General features: G+C 33.9%; 3 protein-coding genes across 5 annotated transcripts; all 3 read right to left on the reverse strand.

Moving 5' to 3' along the window:
* Positions 1-5,910: 5,910 nt before the first annotated feature.
* Positions 5,911-7,551, reverse strand: LOC144544332 (phosphatidylinositol N-acetylglucosaminyltransferase subunit C-like). Of its 2 annotated transcripts, none has more exons than XM_078292816.1 (2): positions 7,404-7,551; positions 5,911-6,973 (listed from the first exon to the last, which is right to left on the reverse strand). In XM_078292816.1, the coding sequence occupies exon 2, from the start codon at positions 6,948-6,950 to the stop codon at positions 6,048-6,050; it is 903 nt and encodes a 300-aa protein (XP_078148942.1). In that variant the 5' UTR covers positions 6,951-6,973; positions 7,404-7,551; the 3' UTR covers positions 5,911-6,047. The 2 variants fall into 2 exon arrangements, with proteins under 2 accessions (XP_078148942.1, XP_078148941.1); XM_078292815.1 differs by having other exon boundaries at positions 5,911-6,976; positions 7,404-7,542.
* A 1,254-nt stretch (positions 7,552-8,805) lies between these two features.
* LOC144544592 (Iron-sulfur cluster biosynthesis family protein) lies at positions 8,806-10,951 on the reverse strand. The gene is made up of 4 exons (XM_078293123.1): positions 10,762-10,951; positions 10,320-10,551; positions 9,273-9,390; positions 8,806-9,146 (listed from the first exon to the last, which is right to left on the reverse strand). Exons 2-4 carry the CDS (start codon positions 10,504-10,506, stop codon positions 9,050-9,052), a joined length of 402 nt encoding a protein of 133 aa, XP_078149249.1. The 5' UTR covers positions 10,507-10,551; positions 10,762-10,951; the 3' UTR covers positions 8,806-9,049.
* A 1,937-nt stretch (positions 10,952-12,888) lies between these two features.
* On the reverse strand, positions 12,889-17,710 carry LOC144544596 (phosphatidylinositol/phosphatidylcholine transfer protein SFH3-like). 2 transcript variants are annotated; one of them, XM_078293129.1, is made up of 15 exons: positions 17,569-17,710; positions 16,922-16,985; positions 16,550-16,826; positions 16,271-16,370; positions 15,903-16,169; positions 15,624-15,701; positions 15,416-15,517; positions 15,280-15,329; positions 15,052-15,145; positions 14,849-14,947; positions 14,631-14,750; positions 14,418-14,547; positions 13,755-14,122; positions 13,527-13,607; positions 12,889-13,159 (listed from the first exon to the last, which is right to left on the reverse strand). In XM_078293129.1, exons 2-15 carry the CDS (start codon positions 16,962-16,964, stop codon positions 13,142-13,144), a joined length of 1,827 nt encoding a protein of 608 aa, XP_078149255.1. In that variant the 5' UTR covers positions 16,965-16,985; positions 17,569-17,710; the 3' UTR covers positions 12,889-13,141. The 2 variants fall into 2 exon arrangements, with proteins under 2 accessions (XP_078149255.1, XP_078149254.1); XM_078293128.1 differs by having other exon boundaries at positions 14,631-14,753.
* Positions 17,711-21,143: the final 3,433 nt, after the last annotated feature.

Consider the following 21,143-nt stretch of genomic DNA (forward strand, 5'->3'; position numbering starts at 1 on the left):
GGTCCTTTTGGGCCAAGATGTAACTTTGCCGCAAGTCAAAACAAAAACTTTGAATGTGCATCTTGCTAGCTCTTTGATTTAGTGCGGCATAAATATCGAAGTTCGCTAGTGGAGACTAGCGACCGTTGCTTATATCTGTAACGAATTTATGCTGCACCGTAGTTATACAGGAAAATTAATAGAAACAAATCCCTCTCCTCCAGAACAACGCACCTTATCTTTTCTCTTTGTTGCAGGTTATGTAAAGCAAGTACTAGGTGCAAAGAGAATTACGGGCCGAACCGCCGAAGCCCATTTTGATGGAATCTCATCCTTCTTCTCCGGTGGCTGCCACGCGCTCTTGGATCCGGGACTTTTGTGGCGATCTTCGGTATAAACTTTATGCTGCTGCTTAATTTTTAATGCAGGTAATATTTCCAACCAATTCATCTCTGATTAATAATTTCTGTAACAATTTTTATTTTTAATAATTTCCAGTGTATTACAGACAGCCCAACTCCGAATTAAATATGACTCGGTTTAGGGATAAATTGAAATTTTATTTATATCATATAATACGAGTATACGACTATAAAATTCTAACTGGTTAGTTTGCGAGAGTAAGCGAGTGAAAATTTGGATTGCACTATGTAATTAATTAATCATCGTTTTTTAGTTGATATGTCCTACTGTCTTCTTAACAGCTACTTGAATCTTCTCCAGTTTAATAAAAATAGCACGACACAGAGCTAAACCCGATTTTTTTATTTATATCCAAAAAATAAATAAAATTATAAAAAATAACCAATTCGGTTCTGTTTTTCCAAAACTACCCAAACCGGAAATTTTTTTTCCGATTTCAACATCCAAAATTGGAAAAAAAATTTCCGGAAACTCAAATCTAAAACCTGATAAAAATTTTCCGGTTTTTGATCCGAAATTTTTTTTTCCAGTTTTTGATTCCAAAACCAGAAAATTTTTTTTCCGGAAATGAGATTTTCAATTTTTTTTTACATATATTATAAAATAAAAAAAACTCAAATGACGTTTATAAACAAAATACCGACCGTTGTATGCCTAAAACAAGGTTCTAAATAGCGAGCTATAGGGGCGCAATAGCACGCTATAGCACCCTAGACCTCTGGTATGGTATCAAGTCCAAACTCAGCAGCCAAGCACTAGGCAAAGGCCGTTGGTATAGTGCAACGCACTAAAAACATCAAATTTGACATTTGCTGGTAAATCAGCAAGTATGGATTGATATAGGGACCAAACTGCAAAAGCGACTACACCAGCATGTAGAGTATTCAAAAATACATAGAATTGACACAAATTTCAATTTATTTGAATTTTTCTACAGTTAGTTATGAATTTCTGAAGTTCAGTTTTTGAAAAAACTTTAAACAGCCATAACTTTGGCTAGGAAAGTCGGATTTGCGCGTATGACGACTTTTCGGAAAGGGGGGACGAGACGGATCCGAATATCACCCCGGGGATCACCTCCCGTGTATTCAAAGCATCAGAATTTCAAAAAAAATATTGTTTAGGGCCTCAAAAATCCAGTTTAAGTTTTCGTTCGACGGTAGACGTACAACGATCGGTATTTTGTTTAGTCAAAAGCCTAAGATTATTCAAGAATTATTGATATTATTATTTTAAAATGCATTTACTATTTATTGTGTTCATTTGCCTATCTCCGAGCAAATGGTATATGTCAACAATAATCAAATAATCCAATTATCTCTGAGCAAACGATAGGCATACAACGATCGGTATTTTGTTTATAAACGTCGTTTGGGTTTTTTTTTTTCTTATAAACTCATTTTTTTATAATATATATGTATATATAGGCTATGGCTAATTTGCTGCCGGCGGTGCTGCCAGCCTTTTTTTTTATTTTCTGATGTCCAAACAATAAATCCAAACTGTTAGATGTTTAATCTATACTATAATCTACTTGGAGACCAAATTTTACATTTTTTGGAATTTTTTTACTATTTATTAAGCTAGTTTGAAAACTGCTGATTTGAATGCTGCAGAAATTGACTGAAAACAGCGGTTTTCAAACTAGCTTAATAAATAGTAAAAAAATTCCAAAAAATGTAAAATTTGGTCTCCAAGTAGATTATAGTATAAATTAAACATCTAAAGGTTTGAATTTGTTGTTTGGACATTAGAAAATAAAAAATGGTGGCAGCACCTCCGGCTAAAATGCTGCCCGCAGCATTTTAGCCGGATCCTATATATATATATATGTATATATAATATAATACATGTATATATGTATATATAATATAATACATGTATATATGTATATGTATATGTATAGTAAATGAGTTTATAAAAAAAATGGAAAATTCCATTTCCATAAATTTTTTTTTCCGGTTTTGGGACAAAAAATCGGAAATTTTTTTTCCGGTTTTGGATGTTGAAACCAAAATTTTTTTTTTCCGGTTTGGGTAGTTTTGAAAAAACAGAACCGAATTGGTTATTTTTTATAATTTTATTTATTTTTTGGATATAAATAAAAAATCGGGAGCTAAACCATAAATCCTAAATACTAAATCATAAATCAAAGATTAAATTTCCAATTTTAGGTCAAATTACTAAAAATTTATTTGTACCGTTCGAAATCGGAGATTAAATTTCAAGAACTGAATTTAAGCTTCAGTTTTAATTTTTTTTTATTAATTAAAATTACCGTTTGTGTCAGAAGAGAATTCAAAAGTCGCGACAAAACTATGTTCACTGTTCTCTTTCGAGGCCTGCGCTCCTAGAATTCGTATCCTCTGAGATATCTCAAACTTTGCGTGACTTTATGGAAATTCCCAACCGTTTAAATATGTTCTGCACGAATCTTAAAGCACACATTATACTGACCCTCTACATCACCCCCGAATAGGCACCGGACACGTCGGTCACGCAAAAGTTGAGATATCTCAGAGGATACGCACTCGCGCGCCTATACTTACAAATTGAGTTTCAGCGACCAATTAATTGTTAATAAATACGTACCGAGTCAATATAAATCACGGACAAATGTTCGCTACAAAATTACAATGACAGAGATGATTACAGAGGATCAGAATTGCAAGCTTATATATCCTTCCATTTTAATTTTGCTACTCTCCTAATTTACGAATCGAATAGCAATGAGACTTTGCATGAAGTAATTGAACAGGCCTTCCAAATTTTTGTAATTGTAATATGAAATAAATGCATCATACAAAAACAACCTCTTGACTAACTATTATAGTCGAAGCTCTTCAAACTGAACTTAAAGCATCAGCAAAATTAGGCTAAAGCTCATCACCTGTCGTCATAAAAGATTCACCACAACCACACTTCCTCGTTGCATTTGGATTTATAAATACAAATTCTGACCTACATGAATACCGAAACAACAACAGCAAGTAAACAAAAATGGCCATATCATATTCATATTTCATGTGAAACAATTGTCTTTTGACTTGCATGTATCATTCCTATCAGCCCAGATGTGATATATATATATAAACCCTCAAACCGAATTAAATGAAAATTAGTTCAAACTTCAAACAGAAGAAAGAAGCTTATGAAAATTAATGTAATAAAAATATATTTTACCAGCATAATTTAGAGTGTACGATAAACCACTACAACCACGCTCCATAATACCGATGAAAGGTAAGGCTGTTGACGCTGGTTAAGGAGATGCTTTAGTCTAGAAGCGGTGGGACCTGTCAAAGCTGAGAGCACCTGTCTCTGCATGGTTGGTCCCGCTCGGTTAACCATTGCCTTCATTACAGACGCCATTTATGTGTGATTTTCTACTTATTGCTCCAACTCCTTATTTGTTTCAAACTTTCAATTATTAACCTAAAAATTCAAATTGAATTGGTCACAAACTTACAGTTTCTAATCCATCTCTAAGGAACGGGACCTCACCCAATTAAGATGTTAATAAATTTCTATACAAAGGACAAAGGGTTCAATTGAAGAAGGAAACAGAAAGTCCATAATTCTTGAATTAGTTTTACTTTAAAGAAACTTTTTTGTTTCAAAGCATTAGAATTCAAATAGCAACAGAAAACAATATAAAATCAGCCATCAGGAATTTTTGTATATAAAGTTTATGCTGCAAAGGCTTAAACTTCATCAAAGATATTTCAACAAGAACAAAAGTATCAGGTTACGATTTTCATTTCAATTGCAAAGATTATATTTTGGGGGAACATCTGTTACAAGTCAAAAACTCAGGAGGATCTTCTGGTATTACCAACTTTTAGATGTTCTGAGGTGATATTTTAATCAAATAAATTTGACATGGTAATATTATTTGCGATTTTAATATTTGTTTTTCATTTCATTCATAAAGTTGCATGAAAAACTGTTTCATGATTAACAATACTAGCACAACATATAATATATATTTTTTCATTTCATTCATAAGTTTGCATGAAAAAACTGTTTCATGATTACTGGTACTAGCACAGCATAATTTGTTATTGACAACATCATAGAAAACTTTGTTTAATTGACAGTTTTGTCTTTAAATAATTTCCCTTTCAGCTCTGATCGTACGGTCCATAAATTAACTCAAACGGTATGTTAATGCAGAGGATGCAGATTCACTAACGATGGCAAGGAAAAATCGGCCGTTCCTGACCGGAATTGACTGATCCAGATCGAAATCGGGCTGTACCGATCCGATTTCAAGCCGAGTTACACGGTATGTGAATTTTTCGTCCAATTTTGGCCAAAACGGTCCAATTCCATTCAAATTTCAGCATGTGATTCGAACCAACAATTGGTTGATAACCAAGACAACTATCTTTTGTTGCTAAAATACATATTTAATTACATGTCAATATAAGTGTTCAAATGCTTGTATTATATTGTATTAGTGGATTATTCAATTGTAATCGTTTGTTTAAACAAAAATTATGGACACATTATTTTTTTATCATTTTTTTTTCCTATTTTTTAGAATAAAACAAGCTTCTGGCAAAAAAGTCCGAGTTTCCAATATGATTTGACCGATTCCGACATATTCACCTGATTATGATTCCACGGTCAAAAGACCGATCCCGATTCCGATTTTTCCTTCTATGGTCCTATGCCTTCATCCCGGGGGTATGAATGTGAAAGGAAAAATCTTAAATTGTACCAAGACAGGTCGTTCCTATGTAGAATAATGAGTCAATTCTGTGCTATGTGCTATAGATTAACAGAAACTCATTCTTCTCTTTCTCTGATCAAAACAAGTTCTGACCAGTTATTTACCAAAAACGTGATAATTGCAAAAACAAAAACAAAAAAACCACGTAGGTTACTTGACGATTTGTAATAATTATGTTCTAAGAATCATAGTGTAGTGAGATACCGACGACGACTATGATGGCAGTAGCATAAGATATGTAGCAATATTAGTAGGGTAAATAATTTAGATTGATAAGTTGTACCTAATACATTCATAATCTTATGATTTCAGAAGGGAAATGGTTCAACTCCTACTCGCGCTGTGTCAACTTCTCGCACCGGAAGCACTTCAAAACGTTCTGTGGCCTCGTCCAGCCGGCCTAGCTCCTCTGCTGGTGCTGATCAAAACAAACCCAATGCAAACTACAGCTGTGGTGCCACAAAACATCTGATATAACGTGTCTGCACTTGCTATTAGTCCTATGCTCGTATCAGTATGTTAGCGTCAATTGTATCAGATGTTTTCAGGAAAAAACAAAAATTGTCGACTCTAATTTTTGTATTCTAATCAGAAAGGTAACCAACACGACGCCTTGACAAAATTTACAACAATGGTGGCTTAGAACAGAGAATTCGTGCAAAAAATGGGACATTGCACACCTTCTGGTGGCTTATAACATCTAGTGGAATGAAGATATTATTTGATTGAACAATGAATGTACTTCACACTAAAAATCTGTAATACCACAAAACAACAGAAGTTGATTAATTTCCAAAAAATCAAACTAACAAGCACAAAGCAAAATACAAAACAAATGGGATAATTATAAACAGAAAGAAAAATGGCTCTTACTCTTTCCTAAAATCTATATGTTAATAACTTGCTTTTACTCGGATATATCAAAACAAAGCTTAGCTTCATCCCAAGGCCCGTTAATCTCAAACTTGTACTCTTGAATCCTAATAAGCCAATATGGGCATATTACCGAAATAAACACTATCAAAACCAACAATGTGCCAAAAAACAACCGGTGCAGCTGATATGTAATAGCTAGAGTCACTCCCACCAAGACGAACGAAAACCCTAGATGAACTCTGAAGGAATACTTCTTGACACAAAACATCACAAGTGGTGCAAACAGGAAAACCTGGAGTGAGAATAACATGATAGCAAAGACATGAAGCCGAGAGGGTAGCCGAGATGCTATCAAAACTGAGGCCACAATAGAAGCATTTAATGAGATATTACTAGTCAATTTCGGGTTATTTAATGCCCCTGGTGGCCTAATAGTGGACCCAGAATAATCGTGCAAGAACAAATGAATTACTAAAAGAGAAACTGTGAGTGCCCAAATAGAATCTGAACTTATTGACCTCGTCAGAGTATGGTACACAGGTGCTAAAACATAAAGACCACTGGTAAAAAATGATATATTCAGGAAGTACTTTACCAGTAACTGCAAAGAGAAACTAGGAGCAGTTACTAACAGGACTGAAAAACCCAGTGCCAGAAGGCATATATCCAACTTGAGCAGCGAATGCTCGTCAATCTTGGAATTGAGAGTGTGGGTCCAGATGGAGACCACAAGGGATACTATGGAGACATATTGGGAGATGGATATCGAATCAAGGATGGCTTTGGAGAGATCGCGCTTGACTACATTAGCATTTGTTATCATTTCCTGAAGGAAGGTGGAGTCGGTGTGGTTGTCCGGGTAGCCAGGCTGGATACCACCATATGCCTTCTTCTTCCATTTCTGACAGGGTTGGCCCTGGTTGTCAGTCTCCATCAGCTTCTGTTTAGCTTCATAATCTGCTATTTGGACGACAAGTGTAAGCTAGGAATACGCTGTCATTGTACTGATACGAAATCATGTCGTGTAAGCTAGGAATACGCTGTCATTGTACTGATACGAAATCATGTCAGTACAAATTGAAGCAAAATTAAGGTTTAGTCATCCTCAATTCAGAAAATGCTGTGGTTATACAGTTATACTGGTAAATGTGATTGCAACTAAAAATAGCATTACTAGGCACCAACTTGTAGTTTTGATGCGATAAAGCTAGATCTAAACTAAATAAATATATCCTTAATCATAGATATGAAATTTTCTGCACCTTTCAACTTGTGTCTTAAAATTTGAAGATGTAAAGATCACTACGCCTTGAATCTTATTTCATGGAAGTTGTAAAGTAAGATAAGCTTTATAAAGTTCAATTGAAGAGATTTTGATTTAGAATACCAAATTGATCTCTGTCAGAGGCATCGGACGAGGTGAAGGAAGAGCATGAAGCATGGAAGAGGGCGTGACGGGAGGGGAGGATCGAAGAGGGAGAGCACGAATAAGGCACTTTTGAGTTGGGAGAGGCAGCGGTGCGGATGCGCGTAAGAAAGAATAGATGTTATTGGGGAGAGGAGACGGAGTGACAAAACGGGTTTAATTCAGAATCAGAGACCCTATGGTAGAAATTGAAAATCAAACGGTGTAGAGCCCATCGGACATAGGGCTGCTAATCAGCCAAGTCTCACATGCCAATAAGTTGAACAATTTAATTTTTTTATAATGAATCCAACTCTAAACTGAAAAAAGTCCAATTCGATTTGACTCAAATACTATGGCTTAATCTGAACTGAATTCGAGCTGAGCTGAGTCGACTCGTGAATCGGACTTCCGAGGCTATTTCAAAAACTAAAATTGAGAATATGCTCATTTTGTTAGAATTTTGGACATAATATATTCATGGCGTTAGAAATTTAGACAGAATGAGCATATTCGGTTAGCAATTTAGATAAAATTAGTATATTCTGTTAATATTTTGGACGGAAAAGTCATAGATTGACTAATTTAGAATACATTAAAAGATAAGTGACTCGATTGGAACAAATTAAAGTTGAGTGACTAATTTGTTACAAAGTTTAAAGTTTAGTACCTCCGACGGAATTTATCTTTTATTTTTCATTTCATCCGTAAGTTTGAATGAAAAACATTTTCGTGATTATCGGTACTAGCACAACATAATTTGTTATTGACACAACATCATAGAAACTTCATTTAATCGACAAATTTTTCTTTAAATAATTTCCCTTTCAGCATTAGACTTTCTTTCATCAACTAATACACTATTATTTTCTTGAAATCCAATCTAATAAAATAAGCAATTATTATTATTATTATTTTTTTTTGCATTGCTACTTGTATTCGATCATTTTAATTATTATTATTTTTTTGGTTCTTACATGACCAGTAGGCCTACATCAATTCTTCCAAACTAAACACTGGCTTATCATTTTAATTATTTGATTGAATTGAATATTTCTATACTTATACCCAGAAATTTAAGACTAGAAAGAATTTTTTAATTATGCATACATAAACTCTTTTTTCTGTAATTAGAAAGTCAAAGCATGCACTAATGGTTCTCCAAACAAATTATTCAATACAACAAAAGAAATGTATACAATAATTAAAAGCTCTACCTGCTTTTATATTATTATTACATTTTTTTTTGTCTTTAAATCTTGACAGGAGCTGTCAAATTTGGGGAATGCAATAAAGTCAAATTTGTAGTCCTTGGCATCAGAAGAGAGAGAAACCTCAAAGTGAAAAAAAAAGGGAAACACAATAAATAGATAAGCTGAACAGCTAACAATGTTCATTTTCTTTTATACATTGTACCTTCAAGTACCAATTAGTAATAAAAAAAAAATGGAAATGTTATAAATAGCAATGGGGATTTACATGAAGCAATTAAACAGGCCTTCCAAACTTTTGTAATTGTAATTTGAAACAAATGCATCTTACAAAAAATAACCTCTTCACTTATTACACTCAAACTCTTCAACTTAAAGCACTAACAAAATTAGGCTAAACTTCATTTTAGCATGGCATTATGATTTTGTTGAAGAAGAACTTGGGTTCGTCATAAATGATTCGCCACAACCACACTGCCCCTTTGAGTTTGGATTTATAAATATAAATTCTGACCTGCATGAATACCGAAACCGAAAAACCAAGTAAATTAATAATGGTACAGATCATAGCGGGTATTGAATAGAAGTATAAATTATTAGCAAACAAAAAAGAATGTCAAAGAAGCACTAAAACAATTACTTGAGAGCATCGTCAACAAAATCCATTTTTGTGCCAATTACATGCATAAGAGCCTTCGGATCAATTAATATCTTCACACCTTTATCTTCTACAAGCTCATCAAATTTCCCCTTTTCATCTGCAATTTTGTAATAGACTTTTTAATGCTTAAGAAAAAATATTTGATACAATGCCAATGCAAAAATAATAGAAGCAAATTACACAATTGGCCCTTCGAGTTTGCCTATTCTGAGTTTCGATTTCGATTCCTAGGTTAAGGATTCACACTATGGTCCTTAAATATCCAAATTTGTAGTATTTTGAACCTTTTGGTTTCAGACATCAACTTTTCAGAAAAAAAAAATTGGCTAATTTCACATTCATATTTGGAGTGAGGCTATGGTCCATTGAAAAGCGTGGATTGGTCCGTGCTATAGATCTATATCTCCGTTTTTAAAGTCTAAACAGTCGATCTAAACCACTCAACATGATCTCCATATGAATATGTACTTGGAGACCAAATTTTATATTTTTTAGAAGCCTTTTACTATTTTTATAAATAGGTTGAAAATCACTACTTGATGGTTCAAAATCGTTAGATTGCGTGATTTTCTACCTATCTAAACAAAGAGTAAAAAATTCTAAAAAATGTAAAATTTGGTCTCCAAGTACATTTGTATATGGAGATCATTTTGAACGGTTCAGATCGAATGATTGAACTTTATAAACAAAGATATTGATCCATCGCACAGACCATTCCACGCTTTGCGAAGCATTGTAACCTCACACTCCATTTTTGATGTGAAATAATTTACATGTATCATTCCATATTAGCTCTAACTACAATTAAATCAATTGTTTAGCTGAACAATGATGGATCGACATGGAAGTGAATAAAATTATATGGACACAATTTACGCAATTTACTAAAAAAAAATTCTGATAAATATGCCCAGTCTAGGTGTATTATATACTCTCAAACAAAGTTAACTGTTATAACATACAAGAATAAAAGATAGTTCAAACAGAAGAAACTTATGAAATTTAGTATTATTAAAACATATTTACCAGCATAATTTAGAGTGTAAGATAAGCCATTACAACCACGCGCCTTAACACCGAGGCGAAGGTAAGGCCGCTGACGCTGGCTAAGTAGATGTTTTATTCTAGAAGCGGCAGTATCTGTCAAAGAGAGCGCCTGTTTCCGCATGGCAGGTCCCACTCGGCTAGCCATTGCCTTCATTACAGACGCCATTTATGTATGGAGAGCTCCAAATCCTTATTTGTTTCAATTATTACCCTAAAAATTCAAATTGAATTGGTCACAAACATACAGTTTCTAATCCATCTCTAAGGAACCGGATCCAATTGAGATGATTAAGAAATTCCTATAATTGATATTAAAATTTAACAAAGGAAAACGAGTTCATAACCCTAGTTCTTCGTTCCTCCTCACATCAAAACCAATACCAGATGAAGGAAAAGAGAATACAAAAGTAACAAAAAATACCTTAATTAAACAACAAAATCGGACTCAACCGAGGAGGCTTGATGTCGTCTTTTGAAATCTCAATTTCGCCACGCCACGGCTCTCTGGAAATCTCTTCTTCTTTGTTCGCTCCAAACTTTTGGAATGGAAGGATAGTTTCTTGCGTACGCCAGGTCTACAGATCCAATAAATGCTTCTAGTGCTGACTAATGGGCCCCAAAAGAAGTCGGTAGTTATTGTGGGCCGAGTCGAGTTTAGGCTCAGAGGTAAAGACCAATTGGGCTTTTTGTTACCGAATTTCCTAAGCTGCATGTTGATCTTTGTAATCCGCTAATCCAATCCGAACCGAGTCCGTAGGTGCAATTAATAAAAAAGGACGGCTCAGATTAATTTCATTCAGAACCAAATTCAATCCGGTAGGTGTTGAAGTTATGGGGTCTGCTTTGAGATTCGTGCCAAGTAAAATGAATGGTCCAGATTCACCGCTTGCACCTCAGCTACGTAGGGTGATATGGATTCATCAAAACCTGTGCTAATGGTTCCAATCCGCTTGTGGATCTCATAATATGATTATTACAGTTAATTAGCAAATTTTTAAGTAAAAGTTGAAGATCAAGTAATTTAATTATTTAATATTTACAATGAATTATCTTATTCAAATTTCGAACATGTAATCTCTCACACAGAAAATCTATTTTAAAAACACATGTTTGCACTCAAAAAAGGTGTAGGGGTGAAAACGAAGTGAATTCGGAGCAGATAATGCCAACACCAAATTCATATTTGTTTTTCAATTAGCAGATACGAATATGAATAAGGATAGTAAACATATGTCAAAATTTAAAATCAAATTCGTTTTAAATGGATACAGATACGGATACGGAGCGGATAATTCACGAATACAGATTTGAATACAGATATAAAACAAATAATGGTCGAATAATTGAGATATATGAACTTTCAATTTTATTCATATTAAAATTTATTCTGCAAGTATATTTTAATATGACAATCACGTTCAAATGTTAAGATGAACTATTTGAATTTTGAAAACTAAAATATTAATAGGGAGTGCGGACCAATCTGTTTAATGCATTGTTTGAGATTTGAACAAGTTCTGCTTTTATTCAAATTATATTCATGTATGTATTTGAATTCGTTCAATATGCGATTCGTATCCATATATATCCGTTTATTATTCAATCTGGATATCTAGTATCCACATGACCACCTTCGTATTTGAAAAATATAAATGAATACGGATACGAATACATACATGAATCGGATAATAGTCAAACTGAGGAATTCGTATCTAGTAGGATACCGCACAAGGAAATCTTTTAGAATGAATCTGGATCGTGCTTTTAACTTTGTATGAATCTCAAAGCTCAAATAATATTGCCCAAATTTCAAAGATACTGAGAGTAAATCTTAAACCGTAAAGTAGTGAGCTCCAGAGTAAAGTACTAGAGAGGATATTGGTCCTCAAACCGATCCTCGCAATTTACTGAACCATGACAGATTTTTCTGGCAAAAAATAACCATCAAATCTTTTGCATCGTATTTAGTATTTACAATTTCCTTGCAATAGCTTCTTGGAAGGTAAATAACTCAACATGAAATGTTAAACAGTATATTTTCTATTAGTCTTTTGTATTTAATAATTATGACAGTTCTTTGAAAAACATGTTAACATCAAAAGGCTGTTGAATTAAGGAAAAATATTCAGACACTACTTTTATTAATATTACCTGGAACTAAACCAAACAATAATAAATTATTTATATCAGTAAAATAATTAAGTTTATTTAACTAAATTTATGCTAAACTTTACAAGTATGATATTATTTAATTCGTTCGGAACCGGTTTAATATTCATTTACTATTAAATTTATGGTGTTTAAATACTTTTGCCATTACTTTTTTTTTTTTCAATTCAAATATTCAATCCTGATTCAAGTGAATCATAACTCTATTAAATTAACGTTAAATGATATCAATGATAATAAATAGTGAAGGTATCAGTATATCAGCTCAGGGAATTGCATAAAAGCACAAAACCAGGAATAAGTATCCAAACAAGGTTCCATCTTAAATTCTTAATTAAAGCAAAAGGAAAAGGTATATAAAAAAGGAACAAAAAAATGACCCAACCATGCAGTTCAACAACACATTTACACTGTTAAAACTCTTCAACACAAATATATACGCAATACACAGCACAACCTGAAAAAGGACAATACAAAAGCCTCTTCACAGTACATGTGCTATACCAGAATCTTGAATTAGATTCATGAATCTCAATACAAAAAACACAAAGAAAAAAGTAAAGAGGAATTTCCACTCCAAAAAATCTCAATGCTTATTCCTGTACATGAATTTGGTGTATTCCACTGTCTACTTACCACTTGAAGGGGTTCTGCATATAGTTTACAAGAAAAGTTTTAGTTATAGTTAAAACGTTTGCCAGGTATATATAAAAATTAAATAAAAACAATATCAATGCAACAAGATCCACTTTCAAATTTGTTTGGCATTTATTTGATATTAGGAAGAGCTAATTATATCAAACTTAATAGCCTGGACAGAGTTTATTGTTTTCCTCAAAAGCTCTACATAAAATTTGAATCTCTTGTTGGCATAGACTGGTAAACAAATAACATTAAACAGTATTAAAATCCTAAATTTCTCAGTTCAAACTATTTGTCTTTTATCTTATTTTTTTCTTTTTATTAAATTTTTTTATGGAAGGAAGAGAGGGAGGGTGTATGGAACTGAGAACTTACAAGCTTGGTCCTCTTCTTCTTCTGCTTCTTTTCGATATAAGCCAGGATCTCCATTTGCCTTACCAGAGTATCATCCAAAGCCTACAACATAGTGGGTGTGTGTGTGTATATATATATATCAAAATTCCAACAAATAATAAAAAAAAAATACAATAAGGAACAAAAAAAACAACAGTTATTGCTGTATTGCGGGTAGTGAGTATTGACAGAATTAAAAATTCAGCTCACCTTTTTGGTGGAGGAAAGCTCCTCTTCGAGTGCATTTACCCGATTCATAGCAGCCTTGAGCAGCTCTTCCTTCTCAGACGGGAACTCAGCTGGCTTAGCACCCAGTGCCAGGACCTTCTCCTCGAGCTCGGCAATTCTCTTCATGGCCCCCGCATATTCAGCCGCTGACACCACGGGCCCATTTGCAGACCCTGTGTGCTTTGCAAGGCCTTTCATGGCTGTCGTACCGGCTGAGTAGATAGATGCCGTCACGCCAGATTTTTTTGGCATGTCGCGGCTCACACGGAGCATCGTCATCACGCCCATGACTAACGCCATTACACCGCCAAATACTGGTCGGTTGAAGGACTCTCCACCTCTCTTCATGTCTATTATGTAAAAGAAAAGTTCAGTATCTTTTGACTCTGATGCTTGTCACAAGTGTAAATCACTTTGATAGGTATCCGGTCAGAAAATAATTGTGGTATCATGTAGTTTCAAAAAATACATAATAGGCCCTTTTATTCAAGTTTATGGGGCATTTCAATTTTTCTATAGGCCCCCACCTAGACCTGATAGGTTTCACTTAATATCTCAGGTTTGTATATAAGGATAAATAAGTGAAAAAATGACAGGTTGATTCTGTTTTCATCCTGACTTTGATGTATGATAGTTAATACAGACCTTTTGATAGAGCAAGCTTCTCCTCTGATTTGTCTTTCTTTGATCCGGCAATAACACCCTTATCAACCATTGGAATATTGTATGAATATGGGGTGGCAATAAAGCTGGCCTTTTTCTTCAGCAGTTGAATCTGACAAGAAGGTATAGGAATATAAGTGAGGAAATTTGCATTACACTATTGCAATAATTTAACGAGGAAGAATGAAACTTTACTTGGTACTCAGGCAATGAACCCTCCTCACGAACTGGAGAGAGGCTGGGGTGCTCAATCGCATTGCGAGACATCCTAGAAGATACAGTCCTCATGTCATCTCCACCCTTGAATGATTCTTTCTTCTTAATGAAAAGTAAAAACATAGTAATTTTGTGAGATATTAGCAAGTTGAAATAAATGTAGAGACAATATAAATGAAACTTTCAGGTTGTCTAACCTTTAGGTAAATAGCATCGTCCTCACAAATGGTTTTCTCCTCGGCCTCAAAAGGATTTGAGTTTGGCTTGCCACATCGGCCTACACCATCTTGTACCATCTATAATTGTATAGATAAAAGAGTATCTAAGTGATTTTCTTGGATGCTCGATATAACCAGCAGTATTCCAATATAACAAAAAAGAATATTTATACAAAACTAACCTTCAAAATTTCAGGGTCTTTCCAAGGGCCCTTGTCAGAACGGAGACAGCCACCTTCACAATCGCAGGTTCCACCCAGGAACTCTGGCAATTCACTGACAGCAAGAAAAAAGAAAAATTGAAGAAGGTACATTCGAACAAGCTCTTCCTAGATATACACATCCATATAAATCAATAACATGATTTCCATTTCAATTAAGAGCTTCTTATGATGTTTGAGCTGACTAACCTAGCATCAATAATCTCGAGCAACTTGCTCTGGTATTTGTTTCCCAGAACCTGACAAAAGGAAAAACTGCACAATTACGCAACTCTCAATTTGATAATTACTAATACAAAAATTGATAGAGAAAACAGAAAGATACATGGATTTTGGCAGTGGTTTTTGGGTCAAGAAAGGACTTGACGCTGTTCCACAACAACCTGAATCCTTGCCCGGCATTAATTATGAACATGCGGTTAAGAGTCTGTTTCAAAAACAGGGAACAACATACAGCATAAAGTTATTTTCATTTAAAGAATGCAAACTTTATTCAACTGCTACACAAAAATGTTAGGAACTTTTGGATTTACCTCTGGATAGTTGTCACTATCAATTTTCTGGAGACGGCCAATGAGCTCCCTAGCAAGCTTGCTAAAGTGCTTCATCCCCTATCATTCCATGTGATTTATAACTTTAGATCCTGAAATTGATATTATAAAAAACTACAACAATTTTCCTAATAAAATAAAGTGTTTCTCATTTTAAAGCATCTATAACATTTATTTTCCCTTTATTTCTCTATAGGAAGCAAGGATAAATTGTCAAAAAAATTGATGCAGGCCAAGAGGGAAAAAAAAGCAAACACATACAACTCCTTGAACATCTAGAATGGTAGTGCTCTGATCGATATGGCGCTTGGCCGCAATAGAACAAGCTGGGAATTTTATGGCAAACGTCTTCTCAAACTCGCGCACATGGTATTGCACGTAGCGGTCCATGGTTGTCACCTCCATCAACTTGGTAGCATCTACCTGACCGAGCCTCTCGATGTATACTGGCCTTCCCTCTTTGTCTACACCATGGTTGCCTTGTGGGTAGTACTTCACCACCTCATCCACCTCCTTGAATTCAAATTCCTATTTCATGTTTAAGCAAATTATTTGTGAGGTTGACCTTCTCCGTTATAGCAGATAACACTTGAACTAAGGGGGCAATGGAAAAGAAAAAAAAAATTTACATCCATTATGGCATCTGCACCAAATTCCTTTCTCCACTGGAGCATGTTAGTCCACATTTCTTTTGTCTTCTCAATGTCAAACTTTCTTGCCTTCAGAAACCTATAATAATGGATGGATCAAAATTAATCTTCAATTTGGTTACCACTTTGATCAACTCAAAAGAATCATGTAGCGCTCTTTACCAAACTGTAGCTGTGTGGTACTGGTACCAACTTATTTAGGCCAGGTACTATTACTAATAAAGGCCAAAACGACCAATAGATTGATAACAGAAGTACCTGAGCATCATGTGGTAGTCATCATGGCGAGAGGGGAGTAGCTCCTCTAGAATGAGGATCTGACGAAAGGAATCGACAGCTTGCATCTCTTCCTCATCCCTCACATCCTCAATTGACACTGACATCACCTTGCTGCTTCTGCGACCCCGCCTTGTCAGAGAATTCCTGAACTTGGCAGAGGCTGAGATGGCCTTCTTCTTTAACGAATACACTCTCTTCCTCCTTTCGTCATCTGTCCCAAAGTTCTCCACATCTGATCTTCTCTCTGTTTCCATTCCTAGTGTAGTGATAATTTTTTTATTTTTAGTTGGGGCAAAAAAGGAAGAGAAGTTAAAATGTGATTAATTAGTTCTATGTTTGTCTAGAACTTACCAGCTGGAAATCGGTCTAGAGGACCTGACATGACTTCTGTCATGGTGACTATTTATTGGCCAACCTGACAATATCAAGTTGAAACAAAAAAATTAGGCCAATAAATTTGATAGATGTGAAAGAAAATTTTGGTTCCTTGTAGCCTTTTTCTACAAACGTCATGGAATTTTTTTGCAAATGAATAAGATTCTTTTGTCAATACAGACTTGCAGTTATCGGTGACAACTGGTTTTTTTGTTGTTTGAAATTCCTCTTAGAAAATAGAAACCATGTTGAACAGAAAAAATGTAATGATTCCAATAGTCAAAGGACTCTTATTTAATAATGTACATATTGCAAAGAATAACTCCCCATAGTAATATAATAAAGGTTATAACAGCAGATCAAAATTGAGCAATAAAAAAAAATGGAATCATGATGCAATGGAAGGAAAATAATAGGTAGGCTTTGAGAACAAACAAAAAAACAACTTATTTCGACATGCATGTACAATTCTGTAATTTCTGACATCATACAATGAAAAGATACTGAGAAATAGAAAACCTCTGTTACCAGATTGAGCTACGAAACAAAATGCAAATGCAATTGCTAATAATTGATACTGAGAAATAGAAAGGGGCAAAGTAGAATGGATTTGATCAGCTCACCTCTGAGAGAAAGAAGCAAAGAGCACCTGAGAGGCGAACAAATTGCTAATGCTCGTGCAAACCCTTCTCTCTATCTTTTTTATTTATGTCAATACAGTTCTCCCCCAAAAATATTATTTACGGAGAGGAGCGCACGTTTTGTTACAGAAATAGTCGTGTCGGTTACTCTTTAGACCCGGTTCTCATATACCACACTAAACTAATAACGCTGAAATGTGGGTCTTATCATACACGTCTATGAACCGTGTCTGTACAGATAGTTATGAAGAGCATATCCGAGGTTAGTTTGTTACAGAAATAGTAGTGTTGGTTACTCTTTAGACCCGGTTCTCATATAGCACACCAAACTAATAAGGCTGAAATGTGGGTCTTATCATACACGTCTATGAACCGTGTCTGTATAGATATTTATGAAGAGCGTATCCGAGGTTAGGAAAAATGACCTTGGATCCGGAGCCCCATCAGCTAACATCTTATTGGAAATCATTGTGGGTCCACACGCTTATCAGGTTCTGATATCGGTGCTCCCGGTCTACGGAAAAACAGCGTTACGGTTTATTTTGTTTTTCTGGGCCGTTTTGAGAGCGCGGACGAGAGGGGCTCTTTCTTAGCTGCCGACATGACAGCAACTACATTCTCTTCCCAGCTAAATTGTTTGTTTACAAAAATAAAAAAAAAATTTACAAAGTTATAAAAATATTTTTTTTTTATAAAGAACAATTCAGAAAATTAAGTTGAAAATGAGTTTTCTGGAGGAGTAAAATTGGAATTTTTTTTATAAACCATAATTAGAAAAAAGATGATTATTTTTTTTTTTTTTACAAAAACCATAAGAATTGAAATACCATTTCGGTCCCAGGTATTTTTACAATTTTTTAACATATTTTTTTGTCAAAATCTGTGAAAACGGTTGGGACTAAAATGACAATTCGGTCCCAAAAAAAAGGGACCAAGATGACATCTCGGTTCTTATGATTTTTGTAAAAAACAAAGCAATCAAGTTAGTTTGGTAAATTTTATTTTTTTATTTATGGTTTCTAAAAAAAATTTCTTAAAATTGCATCTCTTGACTTTGGCAAAATGAGTTCCTATCATTGTTTGAAAGTAATTTGAAATATTCACAATTAATTTTTTTACAGAATGCAAATTAGTTGTAATCATCTAATTATTTTTTGATTGCTTGGTTTTTGAAAGTTTCTTATTGCATAAAATAAAAGAAAGCTACTTACCTTAAGGAATTAAATATTTTATGATAAGACTTTGCTAATGTCAACAATAAAAATAAAAATATGCCAATTATATATTTGCGAATGTTAAGAATAATAATATGCCGATCATATCATTGTTTTCATCTCTAATTAAATTTGTATTTTAAATACAAATTTAATATATTCTACCATACCGCTCCGGGAAATAATTAGATTTGCAATTGACCTTTTCTAAAATCGAGATAAAAATAAAAAATTAATGGTCGTAGATTTACCAATAGACATATACTTTATAAGAGCTTAAAATTCGATATTAATTAAAGAAACATTTCTGAATTAATGATTTCAAGTTGATCAATAAAATAAGCAATAACCACCCGATTATATATAAATCTATATCCGATTTATAAAATTTAAAAGTAAATAACTATATATTCGTAATTGACATACAGTTGTAATATCACTAAATAAGGGTTTGTCGGAATAGTAGAGAAGATTTTTAAAAATATTTATAATTTTTACAATAAGATCCGAAGATTCTAGAAGAGTAAAAAACACGACAGCTCCAATATAAACATTGTTATAAGCTAAATCGTAGCTGCATCATTTTTTATTGCCACTCACTCATTAGTTGTCAAGTTTTTGTCCTTTCTTATTCTAATATAAATTATACGCGTAGAATTTGAGATGGACAGATGGTAACTATTTTAATTATATTGTCGGCTATAACAAAAAAAAAGTTAATTAATTATTAGGGGTGGCAAAAAATGTTCGTGGTCCGTGGCTCGATTGTGACTTACATCTGACTCGTTTGCTAACAGCTTACTCGTTAGTAAATTGAGCTGTTAACGAGTTAGCTCGCTACTAGCTCGGTCCAGAATTAACAAGTTCAAGCTGGAGACTAGCTTGCTCGCCAGCTCGGTTCAGCTCGATTCAAAATTTTTGTATAATTTATTTTTTTCTTAAAACAAGATTCAGCCAGACCCAACAAGTCAGCTTGTCAGCTCACGAGCTAGTTCAACCTGACTTGTCACGATTTCAAGCTGAGGTTTTAGCTCTAATGTCCTAAATTCATCTCGTTTGGCTGTATCTCGGTCCAGAGCAAATTGAGTCAGAATCTAGCTCGAACCGAGCCAGCTCATTGCCACACCTAATTATGGGTGCATGTTTAAAAACATTGGCCGACTTGGGTTGTGCAAAGAAGGCAATTTTCTCTGTAAACTAAAGAAAAAAAATTCCATGTTAAGTAAAAGGCAAATAAATGCCCCCATTTTAAATTTGGGGCCACCTTCCTTGAACATGGTGCACACGCCTTCATCTAAGATATTTTATTTGTTCATGTACATATATCTATAGACAATTAGACATGAGAGAATTAATGTAAGTATTGAGAGAGTACATATTTTAGATTACTTAAAAGATTGCAAAAAAAATCTCCTAAAGGATCAAGAGAATCATAACTAACATCTTATAAGGATAAGTGAAATCATCATAGCATATCTAAATTATTAATTGCTTTATGTATCCTGTATTTGGTGTGTGTGTGTATATATATAAATATATATATATATATTTTTAGCAGATCTCTTGATTCCAAAATTACTTAAAAAAATATGCAGAGTAGGATAATGGGAGCTCACTACCTCATCTTTGATTTAATACAAGGTTCTAAATAGCGCGCTATATCGCTGTTATAACGTTTTCGAACCATAAAAGCTATAGCGTTATCGGCCCTATAGCGGCGCTATATGAGCATAGCGCCGTTTTTTAGCCGTTCCGCTATAACGCGATAAACGCTATTTAAACTTTTAATTTAATCTAAATGAAGGTTTCATGAATAACAATAGTTTTGCTCTGTTAATTTTTTTTTCACATCTAAGCAATGTGTTTTATCTTTGAAGAGGGTTGACTTTTTTATTTCCTTAAATTGTGTCATATTATACGTGTATTTACCTCTTTGGTCCTTTTCTTCTATAATATTTTGTACAAATTAATAGTTCACTTTTTTTTAGATTATCAAAATTGATAAAATTAATTAGGGGTGTCAATGGGTACGGTACGGATCGGGTGGAGGCATTTTCATACTCATACTCATTAAAATTGACTTTATTCATACCCTACTCATACCCATTAAAAGTTGACTTTACTCTACCCTACCCTTATCCGTTAATATTATCGGGTAACGAAACGGTAGCAGGTGAATAATGGATAATATTATTATAATAATTATTTTTATTATATTTTACAAATTAAACATCAAAAACTCATTTATTTCACACATATGTAATTATATTTCTAATAAAAAAATAAAAGTAAATGTGCAATTAATTTCAACTAAATTATTTTTTATAAAGAAAGAAAATTCAA

This window comes from Carex rostrata, chromosome 26 (genome assembly GCF_964058835.1).
Source record: "Carex rostrata chromosome 26, lpCarRost1.2, whole genome shotgun sequence".
NCBI lineage: Eukaryota > Viridiplantae > Streptophyta > Magnoliopsida > Poales > Cyperaceae > Carex > Carex rostrata.